Source organism: Haemorhous mexicanus, chromosome 5 (assembly GCF_027477595.1).
Source record: "Haemorhous mexicanus isolate bHaeMex1 chromosome 5, bHaeMex1.pri, whole genome shotgun sequence".
NCBI lineage: Eukaryota > Metazoa > Chordata > Aves > Passeriformes > Fringillidae > Haemorhous > Haemorhous mexicanus.
This window is the reverse complement of record NC_082345.1, coordinates 51,879,336-51,903,258: the sequence shown is the minus strand read 5'-3', so window position 1 is coordinate 51,903,258 and position 23,923 is coordinate 51,879,336. Positions and strand designations below refer to the sequence as shown.

The 23,923-nt window shown below is 36.3% G+C and overlaps 1 protein-coding gene across 1 annotated transcript in view; it reads right to left on the bottom strand.

Moving 5' to 3' along the window:
- Positions 1-3,127: 3,127 nt before the first annotated feature.
- CAPZA2 (capping actin protein of muscle Z-line subunit alpha 2) overlaps positions 3,128-23,923 on the bottom strand; it is a 32,668-nt gene continuing 11,872 nt past the window's right edge. Inside the window, exons 2-10 of the mRNA XM_059847147.1 lie at positions 21,370-21,433; positions 19,346-19,397; positions 18,636-18,699; positions 17,885-18,091; positions 16,640-16,719; positions 13,789-13,867; positions 10,219-10,290; positions 7,593-7,655; positions 3,128-6,715 (exon numbers count right to left, since the gene is read on the bottom strand). Of these exons, the coding sequence (XP_059703130.1) occupies positions 6,575-6,715; positions 7,593-7,655; positions 10,219-10,290; positions 13,789-13,867; positions 16,640-16,719; positions 17,885-18,091; positions 18,636-18,699; positions 19,346-19,397; positions 21,370-21,433 (822 nt within the window). The 3' untranslated portion in view covers positions 3,128-6,574. The remainder of the gene's footprint in view (positions 6,716-7,592; positions 7,656-10,218; positions 10,291-13,788; positions 13,868-16,639; positions 16,720-17,884; positions 18,092-18,635; positions 18,700-19,345; positions 19,398-21,369; positions 21,434-23,923) is intronic.

The window sequence follows — 23,923 nt, the reverse complement described above, 5'->3', positions numbered from 1 at the left end:
AGTGCTTCCTAGTACAAAACAGGGTAGTGAATTTCAACTACTCAGTTTTAACTGACATCAGTACCTACTGAAAAACAAACTGCCTGTTGTTGGCACAATATCCTAGATAAGGATTCAGCTCATTGCCCTGAAAAGTTCACAGCAGCCCATCTTTTCATGCCAAGATGCTCTCAGTTCAGAATCCATGTGTTGGCTGGTCCACATTATTAGGCTACAGATGCTCTCGTTTTTTGTACACTCCCAGTACCTGCTTTGTCAGTAGAGAAGGATCACAGTGGCTGGTTGGTTGGTTTTATCTCCTTAGTTCAGCATGTGTTTTAAAATTCCTAATAGCTGATGAAAATAATACTAGAGAATATTACTACAATCAAGATCAGATTCTAGCAAAAGGAAATCCAAATACCAGCTTAACATCATGACAGCCTCCAGTATCATCAGGGCTGACATGAACAATATACAGAGAAAACCAAGCATCTCAAAATGAGCAGAAAGCAAAAAGCAGGATGTAAGGAAGTTACTTAAGAATATTGGATTTCATGTAGAAACTGGAGTTGTAGTATTCAATCTTTAATCAAACAGCTACAGTCTGGGGACACTCTTCAAATACCTAAAATATGTTGCTAAGAGAATGGGAAAAAATCTTTGGTTTTGCTCACAGCTAAGTTAAAAAAGGTCAAGGTCTGGCAGATGGTAGATTTATCTTTTCCTGCTATCTACCTTAATACTAGTAATACCAAAACCTACAAGAATTTGACAGGAAGGATAATCTTCAGCAATTTATTTCAAAGCAGACAAGTCTATCCTGCCATATACAGTCAAGATGCAGCTGAGGGTGCCACACTCTGGAAAAAAAAACCCCAAGATAAGCTTTCGCATTCCATTCAAGGATTTCTAACACCACTATTTTTCAGAAACTTTCCAAATGAATATTCAGCTTTGGAATCAGTAATCAAAACTGCTTTTTTGGCTAATTGTTTTTGCTACCCGTTGTCCCTGTTGTTACATAGTAACAGACTTGCAAAGCTTACCAGTTTTACAGCATCTGAAAGCAAGTTTGACAATCACATGACATGTAAAAGGGAAGAATAAAGCAGATTTTTCTTCCTCCTGCTAATGGCTCCTGAAAGCTCAAATTTCTACTCCAGTGATCATGCAGATATTAACCTTGTGTCACAGCAAAGTTGAAAATGTATATATTTTAAAAATCTGTTCCTATTTTGAATATTGATTTTAGTAATTACCTTGCTTCTTTTCCAAGTCTGTTTCCCAAATTTCCAAATTATGCGGAAGTTATTAGTGCATGGTTAGACCCAGGTCATTGTCCAAATAGCAGGTTATTAACAGAAGGGCCACCAGGGGATTTGGAGCAGCAGCCTCAGTTGTGCCTGGCTTAAGACAGACTGTGCTAGGACAGGGAGAACAGCACAATCAACACTTGCAGCACGTGTGGGCCCACCACACAGGTGGGTAGCACAGGTTGCAGCTCACAGGCACCTGTGCAGCCTTTGGCTGTGAGGGCTGTGCCAACCTCCATGCTCCATCAAACCCATGCTCCTGGGGCACAACTTTAACTGAACTGACCCTTTCCTCAGAGCTGCAGTATCAGGCTCCCTGTCACAGGCTGAGCAGGAACTGTGGTTGAATGGAAACACATGGCACCTTTCTTCCTTAAAGAAAATCCTAAGTGATCACAGCCTTGTACCTTTTATCATCTTACTGACACATCTTGTGCTACAACTGGATGTGCTGCCTCACCTGGGAAAAGGCAGCATGACAGCCTTCCAAATCCCAGGGCTAATCTGTGGGCCCCTTGCTGCACAGTTCAGTCTTCTGGCACTTTCACAGCACAGTAACAACTTGAATGTTTTTGCCTTAGGGCATCTAACTTTTAGTACCCAGCCTCTGCAACAGATGCAACACTGCCACCCACCACCCCGGCAATCCAGCACAGCAGGCAGGGAGGCTGCTGGAGCAGGCACAACACCTGCCACCCACCGCAGTCCAAGAGAATGAAATGTAAGTATTTTTCCTGCACTCAAGAGCTTGTGGCTGTAATTTTGTTCATAAACACCACATCTGCAAAAGAGGAGACAGACTAATTTTCTTTTAGCCAGTTAAAAGAACATTTGTTCCAGGGAAGCTAAATCCCTTCTTTACCTCAGGGGACTAAAACTCAGTTCTCTGTGTTTGAAGAAAGTACCTTAGGTTCCAGATACACCACAATCACACTGCTGCACTGTAATGGACAAGGCCTCTAGGGGCAATTTTACTTCCTGAGAAGGAGCATGTTTTTCTGAACCCCTCTTCACAATGCTACTTGTCATTCACAGTGGTGTGGCAAAGCCTAGCAAAGCCATAGCTCAGTGTTCTATATTATTAAGTAAATTCTGAAATAATCTTGAAGGGTAACTCAAACTGAGTAGCATACTGGGAAGCTACTTACTAAAGAAAGTAGTCTCATTTCTTTCACTGATGTCTAGAACAGCTGTACTCAGTATACACTTGAAATTGAAAATTATTAAGCACATTTAAAGGCAAAACTGAAATTACTACAAATCATTATGGACATATGGTGGTATCCTCCCAAATCATCCAACCAACTACAATATACCTAGTTTAGTAGGTATATTTACAACCCATGAGCTAGAAGTTGTTTCTGATCGGACGTTATTTCAAACTGCAGCTAGTCACACAAAAAAGTCCCTACATGTTCCTCCTGACTGAAGAGAACAAACCTGACAGATTTTCCCCTGCACAATTTTACTGATTTGCAAAGAAAAGATGTAGAGCAAAGTCGAAATGTATCCTTTTAGACAATGATTATCATTCTGATCCCTTTTTTTCTGATGAGCACAGAAAAATTTGGCACAGCATGATGGCTAACATCATGCTGGGCAATACCTGTTACAGGTAAGCAAGTCACAGTAGCAGAGGAAAATATTGCTAACAAGAGAACCTACCAAGTGTTAAACATTCATTTTCATAGAAGGAATAAAGTGCATATTCACTGTTCCTTTTGTTTAGCTGTAAAAGGAAAAAAGTGACCTTTTTGGTTAAAATCTGATGCAAATTTTCCCCTTAAAAAGTTCAGAGTTGACACTGTCACACAAAAATTGACACTTCAAGGTTATGAACAAACTAAGTTTAATCTAAACCTAGGTTTACAATTGCATCAGATGAAGAACAGTTTCAGTCTTTCCAGTCAACAAATGCAGCAGAAGCTATGTCTGTGTCAGCAAGTAATTCAATACGATAGGAGTGAATCCACAGAATGGTACAGCTGATGAAACTTCTATACCTACAGTATTTACAGTCTGGAAGTGAGAGGCCCACTTTTGTCTGAAGCTCCAGACATCCTCAACACATGTAGGTGTGGGTAGGTAGGTGGTGGTTTCAAGCTGCCTGAAAGAAACCACTGCTATGGACTCAGGTCACCATTAAGAGCTGGAAGGCACCTGGAGCACACCCAGAGCCCAGGTCCCAGTTCTGAGTTCTCCAAAAAGAAGTGAACTCAAAAGCACCAAAACGGCTTTGACAGCCAAACCAGTCTGTGAGATGAGGGGATGAGAGAGAGATTTCCAAACTGCACAAACTACATTGCTGCCACAGAAGTGGCAGAAGACATCCCCTAAAGAGAACATATCTCTTAGGATGTTCAGCCTCACACAATGCTTTTAACCCTGGCTGAATCACCATCTCCTAATGAACTGTGTTGCAATGTTCCCAGTAGAACCAGATGGTGGAATTGTTATCAGCATGAAGAGAGATAAGCAGCAGTAGCAATGTAATCAAAGTTAAAATGATTTTAAAGTTTCACTCTACCCACAGTATGAATTTTAAGACAGACATACAAAAATGGGCTGCTCAGGAAAACCTGAAAGCAGAACTGCCACTCTGTTGCAGATGTTGCAAAAAACAGCTGCTTACTTGCAGAAGTTAAAAACTCCTTAATATAAAGGGGCACTAAGATACATAAGATGTAATACACTTCAAAAACACAAGCATTTTACAAGTCCATTTTACAAGCCATAATGTCTATTACATCAAGATTCAACAATACAAAGCTTGTCTTTATATTTAAAAATAGAATATAAACAAATAGTAGTTCACATTAAGACAATTGCCACAGCAAAATTTCTCAGAAAAAGTGCTTTACCTACAGAAAATACCCTAAAGCCTACCAAGCAAGCTCTAAAATTCTCCGATTTAGAAGTGGTAGGGATAGAAACAAAAAAAAAAAGTGCAAGTGACATCCAAAACTTTGCTAGAAATCAAGAACTCCAATTGTGCCAAGTGCTTCAGCTGATAGTCAGGTCAGCTTCATCTGAGGAGTCATTACCCCTAATATGATACAGCACACCATTTTGAAAAAGTAACAGAATAGTTGATTTACTTACAAATGGCTTTATTGAAGCTATAACTTAATAAATTTGATATTCAAGGTGTAAAGTTGTCTCACAGACTAAAAATTAACACAACAAGAAAAAACATAAGTAACACAGATTTACTTATGTTATCCAACTGGTAGAATTGAACCTGAAGGAAGCAATTCTTTTAAGATAAAGAATTAAGACTATCACAGGACTGAACAGAGAGAGAAATACAGTAATAGAGTACTTCACAGTAAAATACCTCTTTATTTGGAATATATTTAAAACTAGTTTTTTATTTCAGGTAAGAAAAATAGCATTCTGACTTTTAGTCAGTGCTGATTCTGATAATTTGCGACATTCTAAACAGCTAGAAAAGTTATTTGCACCGTTGTTGCCCATTAACAATTCCCCTAACTGTCCATTCACTGCCTTTTTTTGCCTTGTTCTTTAATACGTTGGAAGAAATTCTTCAGTACTGTTTGTATTTAGATCTTGGTTAAGACTGACTGACTGACTTGACAGTGACTCAGCATTTGTTATTATCTCACATGCAGCTTTTATGAGCTAATTTGAAAAGAACAACATGGCTCAGGATCTGAACTACAAAGACAATTGAGAGGGCAACTATCCAGGAAGACTGTGGTAGAACAAATCCCACTCTTCTACTATACAGTTTAGTACTGTAAAGTAGCAGCAGTTTCTTCTCTAGAACTTCTATACCTCTGTGTAAGAGAGCACTGAAGAACAGAATACTGGGATATTGCTATTAAAATTCAAACAACAAACTACTTCATATGTACATTTTTATACTCAGTACAAGTCTAGACTCTCTTGCTATGTCTTAACTTGAAAGTTTAAGGGAATTAGATCATGCTGTAAACAAAGACATAAAACATTTGCTTTACTGGTTTAGGAGTGTGCATAAACACCTGCCTTCTAAAAGATAAAAACGCTGTTCAATTTTAATTTATGAGCATATAAGTAGGTAGCATATTGTAAAACAAGTTTTTATCTAATTAAAAATGAAATCTATACATTTCATGGAAGTGTTATACGGCATTTGTAACAAACTGTGTTTTTAGATACCTGACATCCATTTTCAAAATGAGATAAACAGCGAAAGAATTCTCCAAACAAATGTATTAATTTTTGGTCTTGGAATTTCTTCTATCCTCTGTGGCCAATATGAAACTAAAATACACCTGTTTAAAGTAGACTTCCATATGCAGAAGTTTTTTCAATGCAGGTGAAAACAATAATGATATTACAATCCCTAAATATACAAATTTGGGGTTGTTTCAAGCAGAATTTTCAAAACATTTAGAAACACCAAAACCAGGCTACATCAGGAAGCAATCTGATACTCAAATAAATAGAAAATCTGCGTTTTAATGTCACATTGAATTTTAGTACATTTCAATCCAAGAAAAAATAAACAGACATAGTAATGAGTACAGGATTATATATATTACAATATGCCTTGCTATAATACATTTGTAGCTTTATGATAAAAAAACCTGGAGGGCAGATGGAGTTCGAGCTCGTAATTATCAGAACAAAGCATTAAATGCATTTCTGGAGTAAGTACTTTTATTTAATTTCAAAACCTTTAAACAGCTTTAGACCTTGGCCTTTTCTTTAAAAAAAAAAAAAAATTAGCTACCATGGGGCTAGCAGGTATGCCTTCTAGGTTTAAATGATACAGAAAATGCTTTTCCCAATTTTACATACAATGAAAGGACAGATGATTTCAAAAACAGCACCTATGGCAAACTCCACTTTGACTTTGACCTAGAAATGCATGTTACTGATCTCCACAAGGAATCCAGCAAATTTTGCAAGTTGTCCATTTCACATTAAAGCAAGAGGAAGGGTTATCATATGCAAAAATATTTTTTCCAACTGTTCTTAATGTTTAATTGAAAACTAAAGGCATGGTCTCTTCATTATAAAAAAATAAAGGTACAACGGAAACTCTAAAGGAAGATATTCAGCTATAGTGAAGTTGCAACCCTCTGAAAGGAAGGAAAAAGAAAAGAAGTCAATTAGCTAAGCTTTGTGCTCTAACCAAACTACTTACAGTGATTTTCAATGGCAAAAGCCCATGCTGACTGGGTGATTTGACAGTTCCAAATATTTTTTGTAATAATTTTTATTTGTATACAAGGACACTAAAATGATCCAGTCATGCAACGTTCACTTTAAGCATTCTGCATCTCTTTTCCAATTTTATAGCTAAGGATCTTGTTCCAGTCAATCTTGGTGCGGGTTACTGGCAACTGTCGACGTAAGGCCTTGAAAGTAGTGTCCGACATAGTCTGATAGTTCTCACTGATAGCAGTCTGTCAAAAACAAGTCATGCAAAACAGACACGTGAAAAACACAACTAGGATGCCACATCAACATTCTATGACTCGGTGGCCTGCTACTTCCTAAACAGGCCTAATAAAAACATGCTGAATTGAAATAATACTTAATGAAGAAAAGCTGCTAGATATAGATTGAGACTATGTGAAGAAAACGAGTGAGACATGTAAAAAACTTGGCCATAGCCAAGGTGTTTCAGCAAACCACAGTGTGGTTAATCAGCAGCATGAATAAAATGCTGATCAGAGTTAGCTCATACATCATTAATTCCAGACAGAAAAGTCTTCCACTGTTTTTCCTGTGGGGAAGCTAAAGTCAGTCCACAACATTATTTGAACTTGAATATAATGCATACTACAGATACTTCAAAACATTTTATTAAAGAGTATTTCTTTCAAACTGACAACACAGTGTCTGAAATTTACCTTATGTTCAGGGCTTGGATGAACACGTATCCACTTCTGCAGAGGGTATCTAGAACAGTTACACTTTTCTACCTTTGAAATGACTAATTGAAAGAGGTAATGCCTATAGTCATATTTAGCAAGGCTGTCTGACAGAGTAGCCTCTGAACATAATCTGTACAAAAATTCCACTTAGGGCATGCACTAATGCTTTATGACATCAGAATTGCTGATACTTAATCATGCAAGGAACTTTTCTGCTCTCAAAAGATTGCTTCTGTTGTAATGTTAGGCAGGTGAGCACAACCACCAGAAGGTGTGAAAATGCAAGACAGAATCAGCAGCATGTAATCTATTTATATGGAACTGCATTACCTTGCTGGTTATAGAATACAAGCTTGGTAATGCTATAAACATGAGTAAGAATACAGTATTTGTTTCAACATACCTGATATTCATTTTCTGCAGCCTCCACAATTTTTATAAATTCCTTCGCTGTCTGGGCTTCATTCTAGGAAAAAAACCATTTGAGTTAGGTCTGACATAGGACCAGTTGGATTATGTTTTTCCTACAGTTATGAGTGATGCCAGACAGACTCGATGAGAACACTTGACCATTCAGTGGCTAAACCAAAACTGACCATTCATCCAAAAGGCATATCCCATAGGATGATGATGACAATAATGATGTTAGAAAAATAAAATCAATGTGCAACAAGTATAAAGAATGCCATGAAGGTCATTAACATCTTTTGATTAAGAATTCTATGGTGTGATAAAAAGACATACAGAACAGCATTTGAAAAAATTACAGTGCCCACCTAGGTCTCCATAAACATGTGAAGTACAGGTAACAACATTGTCAATACTACATTTCCAGTATAAATTCAAGAAAACTCCAAGAATGTCTAACCCAGAAGTTATAGTAGAATATAACCAAGAAATCAAAACAGATTTGTATACCACTAAACATTCTGAATCTGGAGACTAAGCTGAGGGAAACACTAGACTTTATGTATCTGGTATTCCAAAATCATCCTCAAATACATCTTGCAAAAATGAGGGTGCAAATTTCATCATGACTGATAAGGATAAGGTCAGAAAAGAAACTGTTTGAGGATGCAAGTGTGTGTTTTTTTAAAAAATACAATACACCCCATCAGTCAATCTGAAGGTATATTTGCTGAAGTGCTGAAGAGAAGTCTCCAGCAGGAAGTGAGGGTTCATGAATTTCCAAACTTTCAATCAGCATTGGAGACATTCCTTAAGAGTGCTTTTGCAGAAGCTGTTGAAAGTTAGGAGTGTTCTTGTCCCATGTAATCCCTCATTCCTGCAAAAGCAAAGACTTGGAGAAAACTCTGACAACTTCAACCATAACTGGTTTGAAGTTTCAGTGAAACTGCACCTAACAGCTGTGAAAGTGCTCTTGGACACAGCAGGAGACATGAAAGGAGGAGGCAGAGAGCAAGCAGATGAACAAATGAAAAAGTTTTGACTTTTCAGTGAACTGAGGAAATGCTTTCAAAGGCTCTGCTAATGACGGGAAAAATTCAGAGGTATGAGGTCTTATTTGTCTCAGAGGAAAACAAAGGATAAGAAAATAACCTTCAGCAAAATTATTCACAGCTCTAGCAACAAGAGAACTCTTCAGTCATTTATTTCTGTTGTGCCTCTTAATGATTTTTAAATGGGTTCTCTGACAAACAACAAAAAAGAGGAGTCATTGAGCGTCCTTTTAATCTACCTACCATTTCTTCTCTGTGAAATAAGAACTTGTACAGCCTCTGCCCTCACAGCTGAGGTTACAAATTGGTAACCAGCAGCAGAGTTGCTTTTGTTTTAGCTAAGTTATGTAAAACATGTTTTCCTACTCATCGGTCTGCTGCTGCTTTACTGAATTGCAAAGCAGGATTAAGTTTCTTCCCAACAGTAAGAGAAGCAAAACCTGTTAACAGGAGAACTGCAAGAGTTCCCTGAAGCAACTCTTATTTGAATGAAACACTAAATAGATCCCTTTGCTCCAGGGAGTCAGAAGTAATTTTATATCTACAGGTCCAGAAGTGTTATCAGTTGGCACCACATTCCCCATTTTTTCTGGTGCTATTGCAACTAAAAAGCCAACAAGCCTTGCTTTATATTAACAAACAATGCTCTTTATTGATGAATTGAGCTATTGAGCCAAACTGACCACTGCTAGTCGTTGCCATTAAAATACTTCTACTGTTCACTTTTACAATTTCTCTTTGCCAGCTTAATCTCAATGTCTTAAATTTTATTAAAAACCACTCCAACAGAAAATCTTGCAGTTTATAAATGCCATTATAGACATTATTTCCAAAGTAGTTGCTGTTCATGGTGGAACAATATCAATCCTTAAAAGATACAATTGGTACTACTTCCAAACAATTTTTATTTCTATTATTTGCTCTTCATTACTATAATAATCCATTTAGCAAGAAGTTGAAAAAAATTGTGCTTTAAATAAGAAGTGTGCTATGGTTCTCAAGTAGAACCATCTCTGAAAGGGCTTTTTGTACAGAGCAAGACACTGACAGCACCAATTACAAACAGAGAAAATGAAGGGAGAATACCCGTTGAAGAAGCTGTTGCTTCTCAATTGGTACCATTTGTTTACTATTTTAGCATACTTGTCTTCTTCCAGTGAGCAAAGGAGACAATCTCCTAGAATGTACAACTAAAGTCAGTTGTTTTAACTCAAACCTCCTTCATATTCAGAAATGAATTCTATAGGTCATTCCACAGACAAGTTTAAATACAGCAGAAGTGCAGGAAGACTGACCAGCTAATTAAAGCATTAAAATCAAATTCATGTAGCTTGTGTAAGCCACATGCATTGATCTTTTTTTTTTTTACTTTTTTTTAAGACCCTAGCTACATGTTAGGTGGAAGTAGCAAATATTACATATAAAGTATCTGTAAATTTGAACATTAATTTCTATACATGCAGAAAAACAAACTTCTCAAAACTTGTGAGCTTTTCAAAACCTTGCCTTTATTTTTAAATTAAAAAAATCACTTCAATATACCCACTAAGGTCCTTAAAGGTCACTTACAGACACTGTTAGAGAATCTTGTATGTCTTTATGGCTCACCAGCTGAACATTACCATCTTCATAATAGTGAACCTATGGAAAATTAAACAAAGAACCGCATATCAAGTTTAGGAATCAACAACATGCAGGAAATTCAAAGTGTTGTGTTATTTATCATAGTAAGAAACCTATACAAATTAGTCAAAACCACATACAGAATGTTACAGAACAAAAGCAAACAGGAAAACCAAAACAGTGTAGAATTTACTGGTTTTGAGGGGGAATACCGAACAGGCTAGTCCAGGAACATAATTTGACTTGATGTGTCTTAAATAGTATTTCAAGCAAAGAAGTTTAGGTTTTGGTTAACATCATGAAGATGACAACACCTCATTTATGTGACCTTACTAGAAACTCTTGAAATGAACAGACTGGACCACTCTAAATGGTGAAGACATATTTAAAATTATAATAGATTTGGGAAGGTATCAGGATACTGCTTCCCCACATTGTTCGTTTTCTAGGGACAGTGCAATGTTAAGCTTCCCTTTCTGGCTCTGTCTGGGTTTGATATTTTCCTCTATTAGATGTATCTCATAACAAATGCTGGTATTTATCTAGACAAAGCAGTTCCCAATGTTAGATAGCAAAGCAGAATGAAATTATTTATGCTTGAAATTTTGTATCTACAGGACAGCTTCCTTGATTATTCTGAGAACACTAAAACTCTACCCAAGCTAACTTTAGTACTTTTAAATACAGTCGGGACAGATATGAAAGGGTTTAGTTCCTAATAAAACTGTTGGAAAACTTAAAAAACAGGAAGCATATATAAAGCTACATATGACCATTGACAATAATTGCTATTGAATCTATGCAGGTCATTGACATTTAAATAAGTATCTTTGAAGATTTTTTACAAGTTTGATAAAGTAAAGATAGTCAACATAGCTGATGTTATGAGAAAATGAAACATTTGTGTCTCACCCTGTTAGACAACACAACAGTTTTGAGATTAATATAAAACAGTATAATTTCCTTTGCATTATGATCATGTGTGCAAAAGACCCTCAACTTTATAAATAACAGAAAAAACATGACACACAGTAAGACACGCAGAAGGAAACATTTCCTATAGGAGTAAAACTTTATTTCCTGTGATTCATTTTAAATGATTATTTTGCTTATTGTCAAATACTTGTTTTGGAACAAAAGGTATTAACCTATCCACAAAAGAAGTTTCTTTTCAAATTAAACATTGCTGGGTAAAACATCTGCCAGTCTTTTTCAATTCATTTCCTAAAAGATAAGAAGTGCTTACTCAGTGCACAATTCTAAGAACTCCCAATGAAGCAGCAGAACCCAAAGAAATGTAAGTGTTCCCCCTTGGCCATCATGATTCACTGCAGAGAGCCCAAACCTCCCCTGTGCTCGGAGGCCAACACCAGCACAAACAACTTATCTGTGTAACTGAGTCACATTCTTGGCAAACGTTCAGACCTAAAAGCTTAGTGGAGATGGAGAGTCAAATCTAATTCTGGGATGTGTTATATCTTAAACAAAATACAAGGAGTAACTGTTCTGTACTATACCTCACTGCTGACTTCCTTCTAGAATGCTAGGTCTGGGCTCAGAAGACTACAAGAAGGAGGATGTTTATGAACAGAACCTCTTGGAAAGGTTAACTAAGGAGGGATGAGAATAACAAATTATCTAAGAGATAAAATTAGTAACCAGTACAGTTATCATTGTTTTCCATGCACAGTTGGAGCATGTTACATGCCACAGGGACTTAAGTTTTAGTAAAACCTATGCCTTTGCTTTTGCCCTTATATATAATTAAAGAAAATTAACCAGAAGAGATTGTGACAATTGAGAATCTCTTACATCAGAATTAACAGAATTTACGAAAAAAGAAAGAAATTGTGGAAGTGATCTTAAAAATACTGAAGACACCTGAAGATAGCAGGTGATGCTGCAATTTCTCCCAACTTATTAATAAAAGGTCTTATCAGAAACAGAGCAATAGTGTATTGCTGTCAAAGATTTTGCAAACAACACTGAATTCCAGTACTCCAAAATTATACTAATCCTGTAGAGGCTTCACTTTCTAGAAAAATATTTTGCTCCTTAATTAGAAAAAATTAAAGTGATTTTTTTTGTTTTGTGAGGTGAAGAGAGAGAATTCCCACATACATTGAAGAAATTGTATCCAACTTCTAAAAATTTAAAACTGAGTTCAAAATTCCTTGGTGAAACAAGTAGTTACTACACAAAGAAAAAAGCAGAATTTTTCATCACTCTCCAGAACACAGATTTTAATCAATAGAAATAATGACTTGATTAATTATGTGAAATAGTACTAAAAGACAAAATCATGCAGTGCCCAAATGGAAAAGCTGAATCTGAATGAATTCCTCGTTCAGACTATTATTTTGGCTGCTGCCCTAACCTTTCCAAGAATTAGGTGGACACCTGCTTCCTTGTTCTGGAAAACCTCTTAAGACATTAACCAAAAGTGCATGCTGTGGAGAAAATGCCTGCTTTGCTGCAAGTTGGATTTAAGTGACAAAGAAGGCTTGAGAAGCATACAAGTTACTTAAAGTGCTGCTTACCATGACTGCTGTGATCTGACAACATAATAAAGGTGGTTCACATTTTGACTATCATTCCAAATGTTGGCACAAGCATGGGAAAGCAGATTCAGGGTCCCCCTGCTTGTGTGAATGTAAACACAGCTACCACATCTTAAAATAACGTCCTAGCCTCAGGCTAGAAAAACATTTCTTTGCGTCTTGCTTCTGCAGTCATCGCTGAGCAGTAAGGACAAGCAAAACTCATGGGGACACAAAAGCAGCAAGAAAAAGAAACTTGACTCTGTTGTGTAACAAAGAAAAACCAAAAAACAAAGAACCCCCCCCAAAAAAGGTACTACATAGAGAGTCAGACTGCACCAAGTTTCTAGTCCCTGATCCCAGAAGTGTTTCAATAAACTGCTGCCATGTATGTGTACACATTCCAGGGAATCAATCCAGAAAGTCGAGTCTCCCTGCCTACCACATGACAGTCAGACTTCCGTTAGTCTCAGAACTTCTGCCTGCTTGGAATTCCTCCTTTCTGAATGCCCTAAAGCCAACAGGAAAGCCAAATTCTGAATGAAGAATACACAGATTCAAAAATTTCTGATGGTGGAATTGGTGAAACGAGAGTTTCCACCTTTCTGAACAATACGATAACATTAAAAAAACCCCCACAATCAGTTAAAATGCAAAAAAATTCTACTTCAGAACAGGCCTACCCTCAGGAAGGGCTTGTCTCACTGAATTCAACAGGAAACCAAAGAGACATATGCCAAGCTGAGGTGAATACACATTCCTAAATCCTCTGAATCATTACATTAAACACATATTTTATGTTTTTAAGGGTTAGATAAATATGCAAATTAAGTCATTAACACTTAAGTGAATGAGCACTGCTGCCTTGCTTATTGTGTCCCCATTTTCCCTTAACATATTTGATACACTGGCCTGAGTCTCCCTTGATAATGACTGGAGACTTTATGGCTCAGGACACAGTTTGAGATAAGCATACCTGAATTTTCAAGATGCCAGCCACTTGAGTGGTTGAAGGGGTGATTGTAAACTTCCATTCTGACCTCCAACGGCCATTCCTTAAGAAAACAGTAAAACAGAAATTGGATGTCACCCCAATGGTTATGAAAAAAAAATCCCAACATACAACTGATAGTCAGAAAATGAAATTTGCAGTGCAACTACACATGCAGAAAATTTCCCCCTAAAGATTCAGCATCATAATCAGTCATGACCAAAACAGAACTGTTACCCAAAATATTTAATCTCAGTTTTTGATGTGGACCAAGGAGATTTATTATTCAGGACCTTTTAACAGGAGGACTTAACTTCTGAAAATACCTAAAGCCTCCAATGTTCTTTCTCTCCTATAGCATTAGTTAGGCACACACAGTCAATATTTTGTTTCTAGGACCTGGATGTTTTGCTCGATCAGGCAAAGCCACACTTCACCTCAGGCTATCAAAAACATGAATAGAAGGAATATTAAAGTAGCAAGACTTTCTGCTGTGTTTAACTGTAACTAGGCCTTTCAGCTCTTCTAGCATTTCCCTTCCAGGACAACTATTTCCTTCAGTTTCCTTCCACAAATTCAGAATCCTTGCCAAAATGCCTAAAGAGAGTTTCAAACACCTGGAAAACAGTATGGGGAGTAGTTTCACCTGATTTCTTTCCTGTAAACTAGACATCATCTTATTTAGTAATGAGATTAGTGGATTGGAAAGTTAGTACTATAGAGCTGAATTAAGAAAGCCCTGCAGCAGTCCATGGTTTGCACTTAAAGAAGGAAAGAAAGTTGATAGTAGGTGTTCCAATGCTGCTAATGTTAGGTGTAAATTCCAGTGCATTCAACAAGGGGAGAGAAAGATAAAAAATATTAAAATTAAGAGCTACTAACAAATCTATATAATGCCACAGTAACAATAGTAACTAAGCTATAAAGGCATAGGTTATTATTTCAGACAATATCTAAATTATCACTGAAAATATAGACTAAGACAATTAAGAAGCTTGTGGGCATTGCTAAGAAAACTGAAAGGATTGCCCAACTTAGTGACACTAATACTACTAGTAGCCTTATAGACTGACCCAGTGATTATGAGAAAGCTTACGTGCTGGATTATACCTCAGGTACAATTCTAGTTTTTGAATGCCAGGGATTCAATGGCTAGTTAACAAATTTGTTTGCTTCTCAGCTAGTCTGTGGTCCCTTGAAGTTAACATGACCACAGTTGTTTCTACTCTGGAATATCATTTTTGTCCTTAAGTTGCTATTAAAAAAAAAAAAAAAAAAAAAAGAAAAAAGAAAAAAAGAAAAAATTCAAGTTCAGAAGGGTTTTTCTGTAGGAAATGCTATAAGGTAAAAACAACACAATTTCTTTATTTAGCTTGGCTGACTTAGAATGTTTTGTAAGAGATTAACTTTCCTCTTCCATCTATCCTACTATGTTGATAGTATTTCAAATAAACAGAAAGTATTTCTCTTTGGTATATATTGGTATATCTTGATTTTTTTATCACCCAACAAACGTACTCCCATAGTAGGATGACAGACTTGCAAATGCCTAAAAAGCTGGAACACCTTGGGAATAAGTATTGGCTGTGGCTTGGGCTGGATAACCAACCCTACAGCTGGATAACTGAGGAATCTGGTTAACTTGGAATCCATTCCTTAATCTCTAAATCTCCCAAACCAATAAGCACTTATTACAGCTTACTAAGTACAAGCACTAGAGTCTGACTACCCCTGAAAAACTCTTAAAAACATGGTCAATATTTACCCATAGATGCCCAATCATAACTTTAATAAAGAAAACTTTCAAGAAAGATTTTCTCCATCCATAAAAAGTTGCTGCATATCTGTTTCTCTTCTTAAAAGACTATAAAATTAATTATTTGGAATATCAAAATTCATCCATACTTCCAAACTAAAAAGGAAACCAGTATTATTTAAAGTTACTTCTAATATTGATATAAAACATGCAGACTTAACTAAACTTGTCAAGTTTAATTTAGTAAGAAAAATATTTATTATCTATGCAAATTCAATAAAAATCAGTGTACTGGGCAAATTACACCTTCAGAATCAAAACCCAAAGATTTCTGTAGTTCCATTCATTACTTGTGGGATTGCTAATATAAACTGCAAGCAGATGCAAAATACCAAACCAAATCATGAAATACCTTTCTTCTGACAACTGCATATATAAGCTATCTTTAGGATATAACGTTCTTAACCTATTCTTGATACTGTGACATTTTATGTCAACTCTGGCCAGTTTCCTGTATGGAGCTAAAGTTCATTCCAGACTGTGGAAAACATCATTGAACCAAGTCCAGGAAAAAAGAAAGAAAGCTGCAGTTTGTAAGATTTTATTTCATCCAAAACCACCTTTATCTGTCTAACCCCAAAACTGATTACTTAAGTCCCACCGTAAAGTGATTTTTGGTCACTTTCTTTCTCTGAGAAAGTCAAACTAAAAGGAACTGGTCTTATTGTGTCAATCAAAAAGGAAGCAAAACAAGCCAAAGCAACTGTATTAGGGAAGACAGCCATGAGTATTGGTGTCAGTGTGATAAACAGGAAAATTAATCACGTATGTCATATGCGTAATTTGGAATTTTGCAAAGTTCTACAAAGAAGATGCAGGTACACAATCTGCCATTTTACTTACCACAAAGGAAGAGATTTCTACAGTTTTAGCAGAAAAACTTGGGAGTGAAGTGGAAAGAGAAGAAGGGTCCCAATCAAGATATGCATCCACCTTCTTATCTGAACTAAGTATTATTAGTGTAATGGCAATTATTTAGTTTGCTGTATTTTACTGTCTGTGGATCCATACAGAACTTACCAAAAATTTTTTGCTTGAAACTGATGGCTCTCTATGCATGCAATAATGGTTTGCTGTCCATCAATTGTTTTACCATACACCTTAATGAGGAAAAAAAAAAGAAAGAAGGAAAAAAAAAGAACAGTCAAAGTTTGAGTAGACCTTGGTCAAACTGCTTAGATATCTGTTTCTACTATTGTTACATAACTAAAATTTCGTTTTATAACCATTATGGTTATATATAATATTCTGTACATGAAACATTAAAGTATTTATTACAATGCAGAAAATATCTAAGATTAAAAACCTGATGGCCAATCAACTGAATTTTATATATTGTGAACTCCTTTTTCAACCACTACAGGAATTCTAAGCCTGTAACAGTGACTACTAAGACAATATACATTTATTACCAGCTGGGTTTCAAACATCAGTTATTCTACCAACTATATGACAATTTAAACCTGTACAGAAGAGCAAAAAGGGTGGGTTTGGGCCTCTTTTCTGCTTTATACCCCCAAATCAAATACTACTAAAAATAATCTCAGCGGGCATCCAAACTGGTTTCCTTTTTTTCCTTTATAGGAACTGGAATTCATCTGACTGCCTGGAAATCCAATTCAACTTGTTAACTCAGCAGCTGATTTACTTTCTCCCCCCCAAGTTAATTTTTCTGTCACATCAACATAAAGCACAGATCAGCTATCAATAGATAAGTTTGCTGAGATTTAGTCATAGGGCTTGTAACAGCAAGCAAATACTATTTTAGTCCAGACTAAGAGGTTTTATTTTAAGAAGCTATCAAAACCACCAGTTCTGGTAATAGGAATACAGCACTTGGATATAAAGGAGATATGATGGAACAAAAGCAGTTTGCTTTACTAAGACAGTTTTGTCAGTAAATCAAGCCAATGTAAACATTTTTATTTTATGGAATTTTTCTCCCCTTCTAAGCAGCCAGCCAGACAGCCAAGATCAGCAGGATCAACCTGCAACAGTCCACAAAATGTCTAAATGCATCAAGAAATTTAAATTAAAATGCTCAAATACAGAGGTAAATCTTCACTATGACCTGCAGTAACCACTCACTAATAATCCAACAGCAAAAACATTAAATTTCTGAAGTTTTCCTGCATTTTTCATGAACCCCCAACAGGAATAAATTCTTTACAGTCAAAACTGCCTGTCTTTCTGATTTACAATAATTCCCTTTTAAAATTTATATCTATCTATATTGGTACAGTGGTTATGTAATTTAGCACTTACTGTGCAGACACCATTTGGATAATGTTCCTTCACATATGCTTTCATTGCCGTTTCAACTGAATTTCTCCAGGACTCTATGGCGTTTTCAACTTCATGGGGTCTAGGATCAGTAGCCTCCTTTCTTAAGTGATCAAATTTAAAAGAAATCTTGTTCTTGGGATCCAGAAATTTTCCATTTCCCAAATCACCATGTTCTGTTATCAAAACCTGTATTATAAAATTTAAATTTCATTTTTATATATATATTTATATTATATTAGATGCATTAAACCATAAAATTAGTTAATAACATTTGCTATTCAGTGAAAAAAAATAAATGCCATGCTAAATCGAATTATATCCTGCATTTGATGGGAGCTTAATCATTAAAACTTACATTTTAAACAAAATATGCATACAGCAAGAGAGGAGAAGGCAAATATGATACACTGCCTCAGAAAAACAAATATTGAATCTTACTCTCTTATTGCAACAAACCATGCAAGACAGAAATTCATGTCTTCTGCTACTAACAATGGAACAAATAGTTTTTACAAACACTGAATTCAGCCAACACTGCAGACTAAAATTTCAAGCTCTTTAGATACCCCTGAATGATTAACTTACGGTACTGGTACTACTGAATGGGCACCATCTCTATGTTTTGGTAGGGTAGATGCATTTCTTTTCATTTTCTTGCCAAGAACTGTTCCAATACCAGAATATCTTGAACAGTTTAAGGAAGATTGCAAGTATTTCACTGTATTCATACCTGTTCATCGTAACCGTCAATTTTTACAGGAGTAAACTGGTCCAAGTTGTACTGTGCAAATGCACTACAAGAGAAAAAACCAACAAAAGCCTGCATCAAGCACAATCTTTTTACTTTGTAGTAGTTAAGGGATATAAATAATAGCTAATAATCTGGGCAATGACACATTAAAAAATTATATTAATGCTTTATTAATGCTTTCTAAAATTCTTGGAATCATTTTAGTGATTGCATTAAAATTCCAGCTGCCATTACACAAAAATTTACATTCAGAAGTAACCTGATGTAAACAAACACCTAAGCTTTATAGTAACCCATAGAAACTGGAGGAGCAGATAAAGTTTAAATTCCACAGGGATCCAACCTACTAAGCCACGTATCTCCACTCTTACAGAAGAAACTAATTTTGGTATGAAAGTACAGTAGGCATAATGTTCTGATACAGAAGTAGGGTCTAAGGATGCAGTATCTTACAGATGTTCAAGCAACATCTACCCTGAAACAGAAAATGAAGTTGCTCTAATCATTAGGATACAATACAGATCTCTCCTCTGCCGAGAATTTGATCTTGATCAAAGATGCCCAACACACACTATAGGGTTTTACTCGCCAAGCACACATCTTTAAATGAACCACTTACTGATTATGCAAGTCCTACTGAAAAAACATCTTGCTTTTATGCAACTGAGTATGTGACATCTGGTACTTACTGGGCTGCTCCTTCCCTGAGAAGATTGTCATTATTAAGCAGCAACCGAACATCTGAAAGGAGTATTTACAACATATAAGTACAATTAACTCAGAAACTTGTTTCAGTCATATAACAAGTATCAACAAACTGTACAAAACAACAAAAAACCCCCAAAAACTACTTTATACCCACAGAGATTACTAGGTAGGAAATTTATTGCTTCATATTTTATAATTTTCACTGAATAAAATTGAAATAAAAGTATAGAAATGGATCTCTTCCAAGACAATCTGGCAAAGAGATTTAAGCTGTATTCTACAGGCTCTAGGAATCTGTCAATCAAGTTTTATGAAAAGCTCTGAATGAGAACAGCACAGAATTGTACCAAGTTTCCTTTAAAATGTATATTACCAACTCCCTCACCCTATATTATTGTTACTGTATGCTGATGACACTGATATGGTATGCACTGAACTTACTGGATTTTAAGCCCTACCGTTTTTAGTCTCATTCCTAAATAACACTTACTAGGCAGAAGACTAGACACCACCATAGCATTTTATCTTCCATGATACAAGAAACATATGAATATAGAATAAAGTCAATACTCTCCTCAAAATTATTTAATATTTATTGTGCAGCTAATTTCTCATTTATGTACTTGACTTTACCGGACACTGTTTGAATAACAATTTAATTCATTGCTCATTAACTAACCAATCACTAGTCTTGCCAGAACATAGTAAACCTCTTTTAAATATTTCCAAGGTATCATTCAAGTGAAAAGTAAAAAAAAAAATCCGGATCATATTTAAGGTATTTTTTTCTTTAAAAAACAAACAAGCAAACCCGCCTGAAATAAACCAAACTCCCCCACCCAAACCAAAACACAAAATACCCTAAAGGAAAAAAATCACCTCACATACTCAAAAAACCCCACACAAAACCAACCAACCAAATGCACAATTTTTCAATTGGAATTAAAAGCTTTCTCTGTCTATTTAAGAAGGCAGCCTAAATCTCATTGAACACTGGTCAGGCATTTGTGATCTAATGTTCATTATGTGTTTTCAAACACATGGTACTCTGTTATTGAGCAGGCAGTTGCAACTATGAATTAGCATAACAATGAATCTATAGGCAGTACTACTCCAAGAAATTTTAATAATCTTCAGAAAGCTGAGTTAGTAAGCTGCTCACTTCAAAAATTAACTACTAACTAATCTCAAATAATAATCAGCTGGCCACAGTTTAACTAAGAACAAGGTACTTGTAAAAGCATTGCATTCTTTAATAAACTCAAGCTCTCTCCAGTCTGACACAGACTACAGGTTTAATATACCAAACATTCATTTTTTACTTAAATAGCTTCAGAAACATTTGTAATCCACAACTATAAAGTCTGACTTTTTATACTATATGTATGCCCAAATATCTTGATGACAGACAAAACCCAATTTTTTTTCAACAAATAACATCTTAGGTAAAGTTCAGACAATAATTCAAAGAAGCTTATTTTAAGTTTCCTATCAGTTTACCAATACACTCAGTAAAATGGAGTGTGCCCAGAATTTAAAGGTTAGAAATATTTGGAGGTTAATAGTCTTTCCACACCTGGCACTAGGCAGTAGTCTTTTGTGCATTCAAGGTTAAGTATTTGTAATGATATTCCTTCTTAAAAAAAAAAAAGGATTATTTTAATTTCTGCTAGTTTACTTTTTGTTGAAAAATATAATTGTCTATCAAAGATGAAAAATAAGAGTATCTGTTTTCTAAACAGAAACCCTTGCAACTGTTAATTCATGACTCATTCAAAACAAAGCTTGTTCTCACATCACAAAGAAAAGTAGTACTTCCCTTGTTTTGCATTTAAACTTCAAGCTGTTTTGTGACTGCAAAGCTTATCTTGCCCAGCTACAAAACCAGCCCTTATAGCAAGGGAGCTGCTACAATACAAGCTACATGAAATTCAGGAGAATAATCAGCAACGCAATTTTGAATATAGATACCTTAAATAAAAGGGCAGAGCAGACAGATACTCACCATTGAACACCTCATTGAATTCCCCAGGAGGAGCATGAATTATGAATTTTGCTGCTATACGCACCTTAAATACAAAAACAATCATGTGGTTGTATATACTTGCATTCATTACTATTCAAAGCAGTTATGCATTATGGAGTTTTAACAGCCAGACTTGAAACTGTACAACTCCCACTGTTTCACATATTTGTTCACATTATTTCAACTACTTGGTCTTTATTAAAAACACAGACTATAAAGTTTCACCTCTTCAAACAGAATAGAGATGATATGTGATGGAAGCAGATGGTGAAATTGAGTCATTCATGTTTTCTTTTACTGGCAAACAGATGAATATAACACATAAGATTAACAATATATTCACAATCTATGTCAGCTTTCAGGCCATGGGTGCCAGGGAATCAATACAGAATCCAAGAGAGCCAAAAACCATGATGAAGATGCATTTGATCTTCAAAGCTTCTCTTCCAATTTTACTACATATCATATGGTTCTGTACTTTCCAAAAGGTCCACACTAACAGATAAAACTTAAAAACACGGCATAGACACTAAAGCTCATAATTTCACTGAAGCTAGTAATTTCACTAAGGCAAGTAATTTCACCTGCATCTACCTAAGACCTTTTAGTACCACAGTACCAGCAGATAAAGCTTACAGAAACCTTTGAGATCTTAGTTAGTAATTAAAGGCCTTCAGCCACAGCTTCTTGCAGAGCCAATGCAGCATAAGCCAGTATTTTCACTGAAAGTATGCACACCTGCCCTGGCTTTCTCTCTTCTTCTGCTTGCACAAGCCCTCGTACAACAGCACAATGAGCAAAATCAGGAAAGTTATTGCTCTTTCTTTCCAGACCAGGTTCCTGAGCTGGTTCACTACACTACTGCAGACACACGTGCTTGCAAAAAAACCCCACAAAAATACTTTCTAAATATGAAACAACTTTTAAACTTCTCCACTAAGTGACATCCTTACTTGCAGAATGTCACTTAGTGGACACACTTTGATTCATTCTTTTTCTCTCTTGCCTTGTTAAAGGCACCCATTATAAAAACTAACAAACTAAAAATTGGTTCCCTAACTTAACCTGGCGAAACTTCCTAACCTTTACAGTTACCCAAGTTCTCCAGACACTTAAAGCTCTCGCATCCTGATATGCTGTTGCTATTCAAATACAGGATACTACTTGAAACAGTTTCCCTTTCCAACACCTTATATCATGTATCTATGGAGTGAAGAGCTGGAAAATTCAGCACCAGGGAGCACTGCTTGAAATTAAGGAGTTTGAGAAGCACACGTTTCATTAGAAATATCTAAAAATAATCAAAGAATGTATTAGATTTGCACATTTCTTTGTATTTGAAACTACTAAAGAACTGTCTGAGCATGCTAGAGCTCTTGAACTGACAAGAAAACAGCTTTTACAACTGAGGGTAGCAATACAGTCAATGCTTGGGCCCCTGCTTCTGGACAGGGCCCAAATTTCAGACAAGGGTCTCCAGGAGAGGTGGTTCAAGTTAAAGTGTCCTGGGAGAGCACTTAGCTGCCTCATTAGCAGTGCTGAACCCTCATGAGATCCCATGTGACCAGCCCAGGCAGCTTTCAGATCACTAACAGAACATGACCATTCTGAGCTGGATACTGGAAATGGAAAAGTTGTCAGTTCCCAACTTTCTAACCTCAATGTTGCATTTTGGATTGCAGACAGCCTTTGTCTGCTACCTCAAATGCCTACCATCAGAACTCCTCTTTCCATGTAAATATGAATTTGCATTATACTGAGATAAATGCCACAGAGTTCACTCTTTTCCAAAGAGTACAGAGAGGCAAGAGGACTTCTATGGCTACTTATTAAAGCAACTTGGATTGTGTCCTTTGAATTAAAAGAACGTAAATCTTATCCACGTTACCAACATTATCCAAATCACGAATCCCCACACTCCTCTACCTCTTGCTGAAGTCAAGGCACTGTACTCAGCTCAATGCTCGAGCCAAAGTAATATAAAAATGTGAACCAAAGCTAACCTACAGTATTATTAAAGCACTTATGAAGGACAAGGGCAAGAGGGACAAGACAGGCTCCAAGGTTCTATCACCACCACATTTTATCAAATGACCAATTGTGCTGCTTTTGGCTGGGACAGAACTAATTCTCATAACAGTTGCTGGTAGACGACTGTGTTTTGGATTTGTGCTGAACACAGTGTTGATCATAGCTGTTTGTGTTGCTGCTGAGCATGGCTTACGCAGAGCCAAGGCCTTTTCTGCTTTTCATACTGACACATTGGCAAGGAAGTCGGGGGTGCATGGGAGGTTGGGAGGAGACACAGCCAGAGCAGGTGACCCCAAGGGATATTCCACACCATATGAAATCATACTTAGTATATAAAGTGGGAGAAGAAGGAGGAAGGGGGTAGATTTCAGAGTGATGGCATTTGACTTCCAAAGCCACCAATACATGTGATGGGGCTCTGTTCTCCTAGAGATGGCTGAACCACTGCCTGCCCATGGGAAACAGAGAATTAATTCCTTGTTTAGATTTGCTTGCACACATA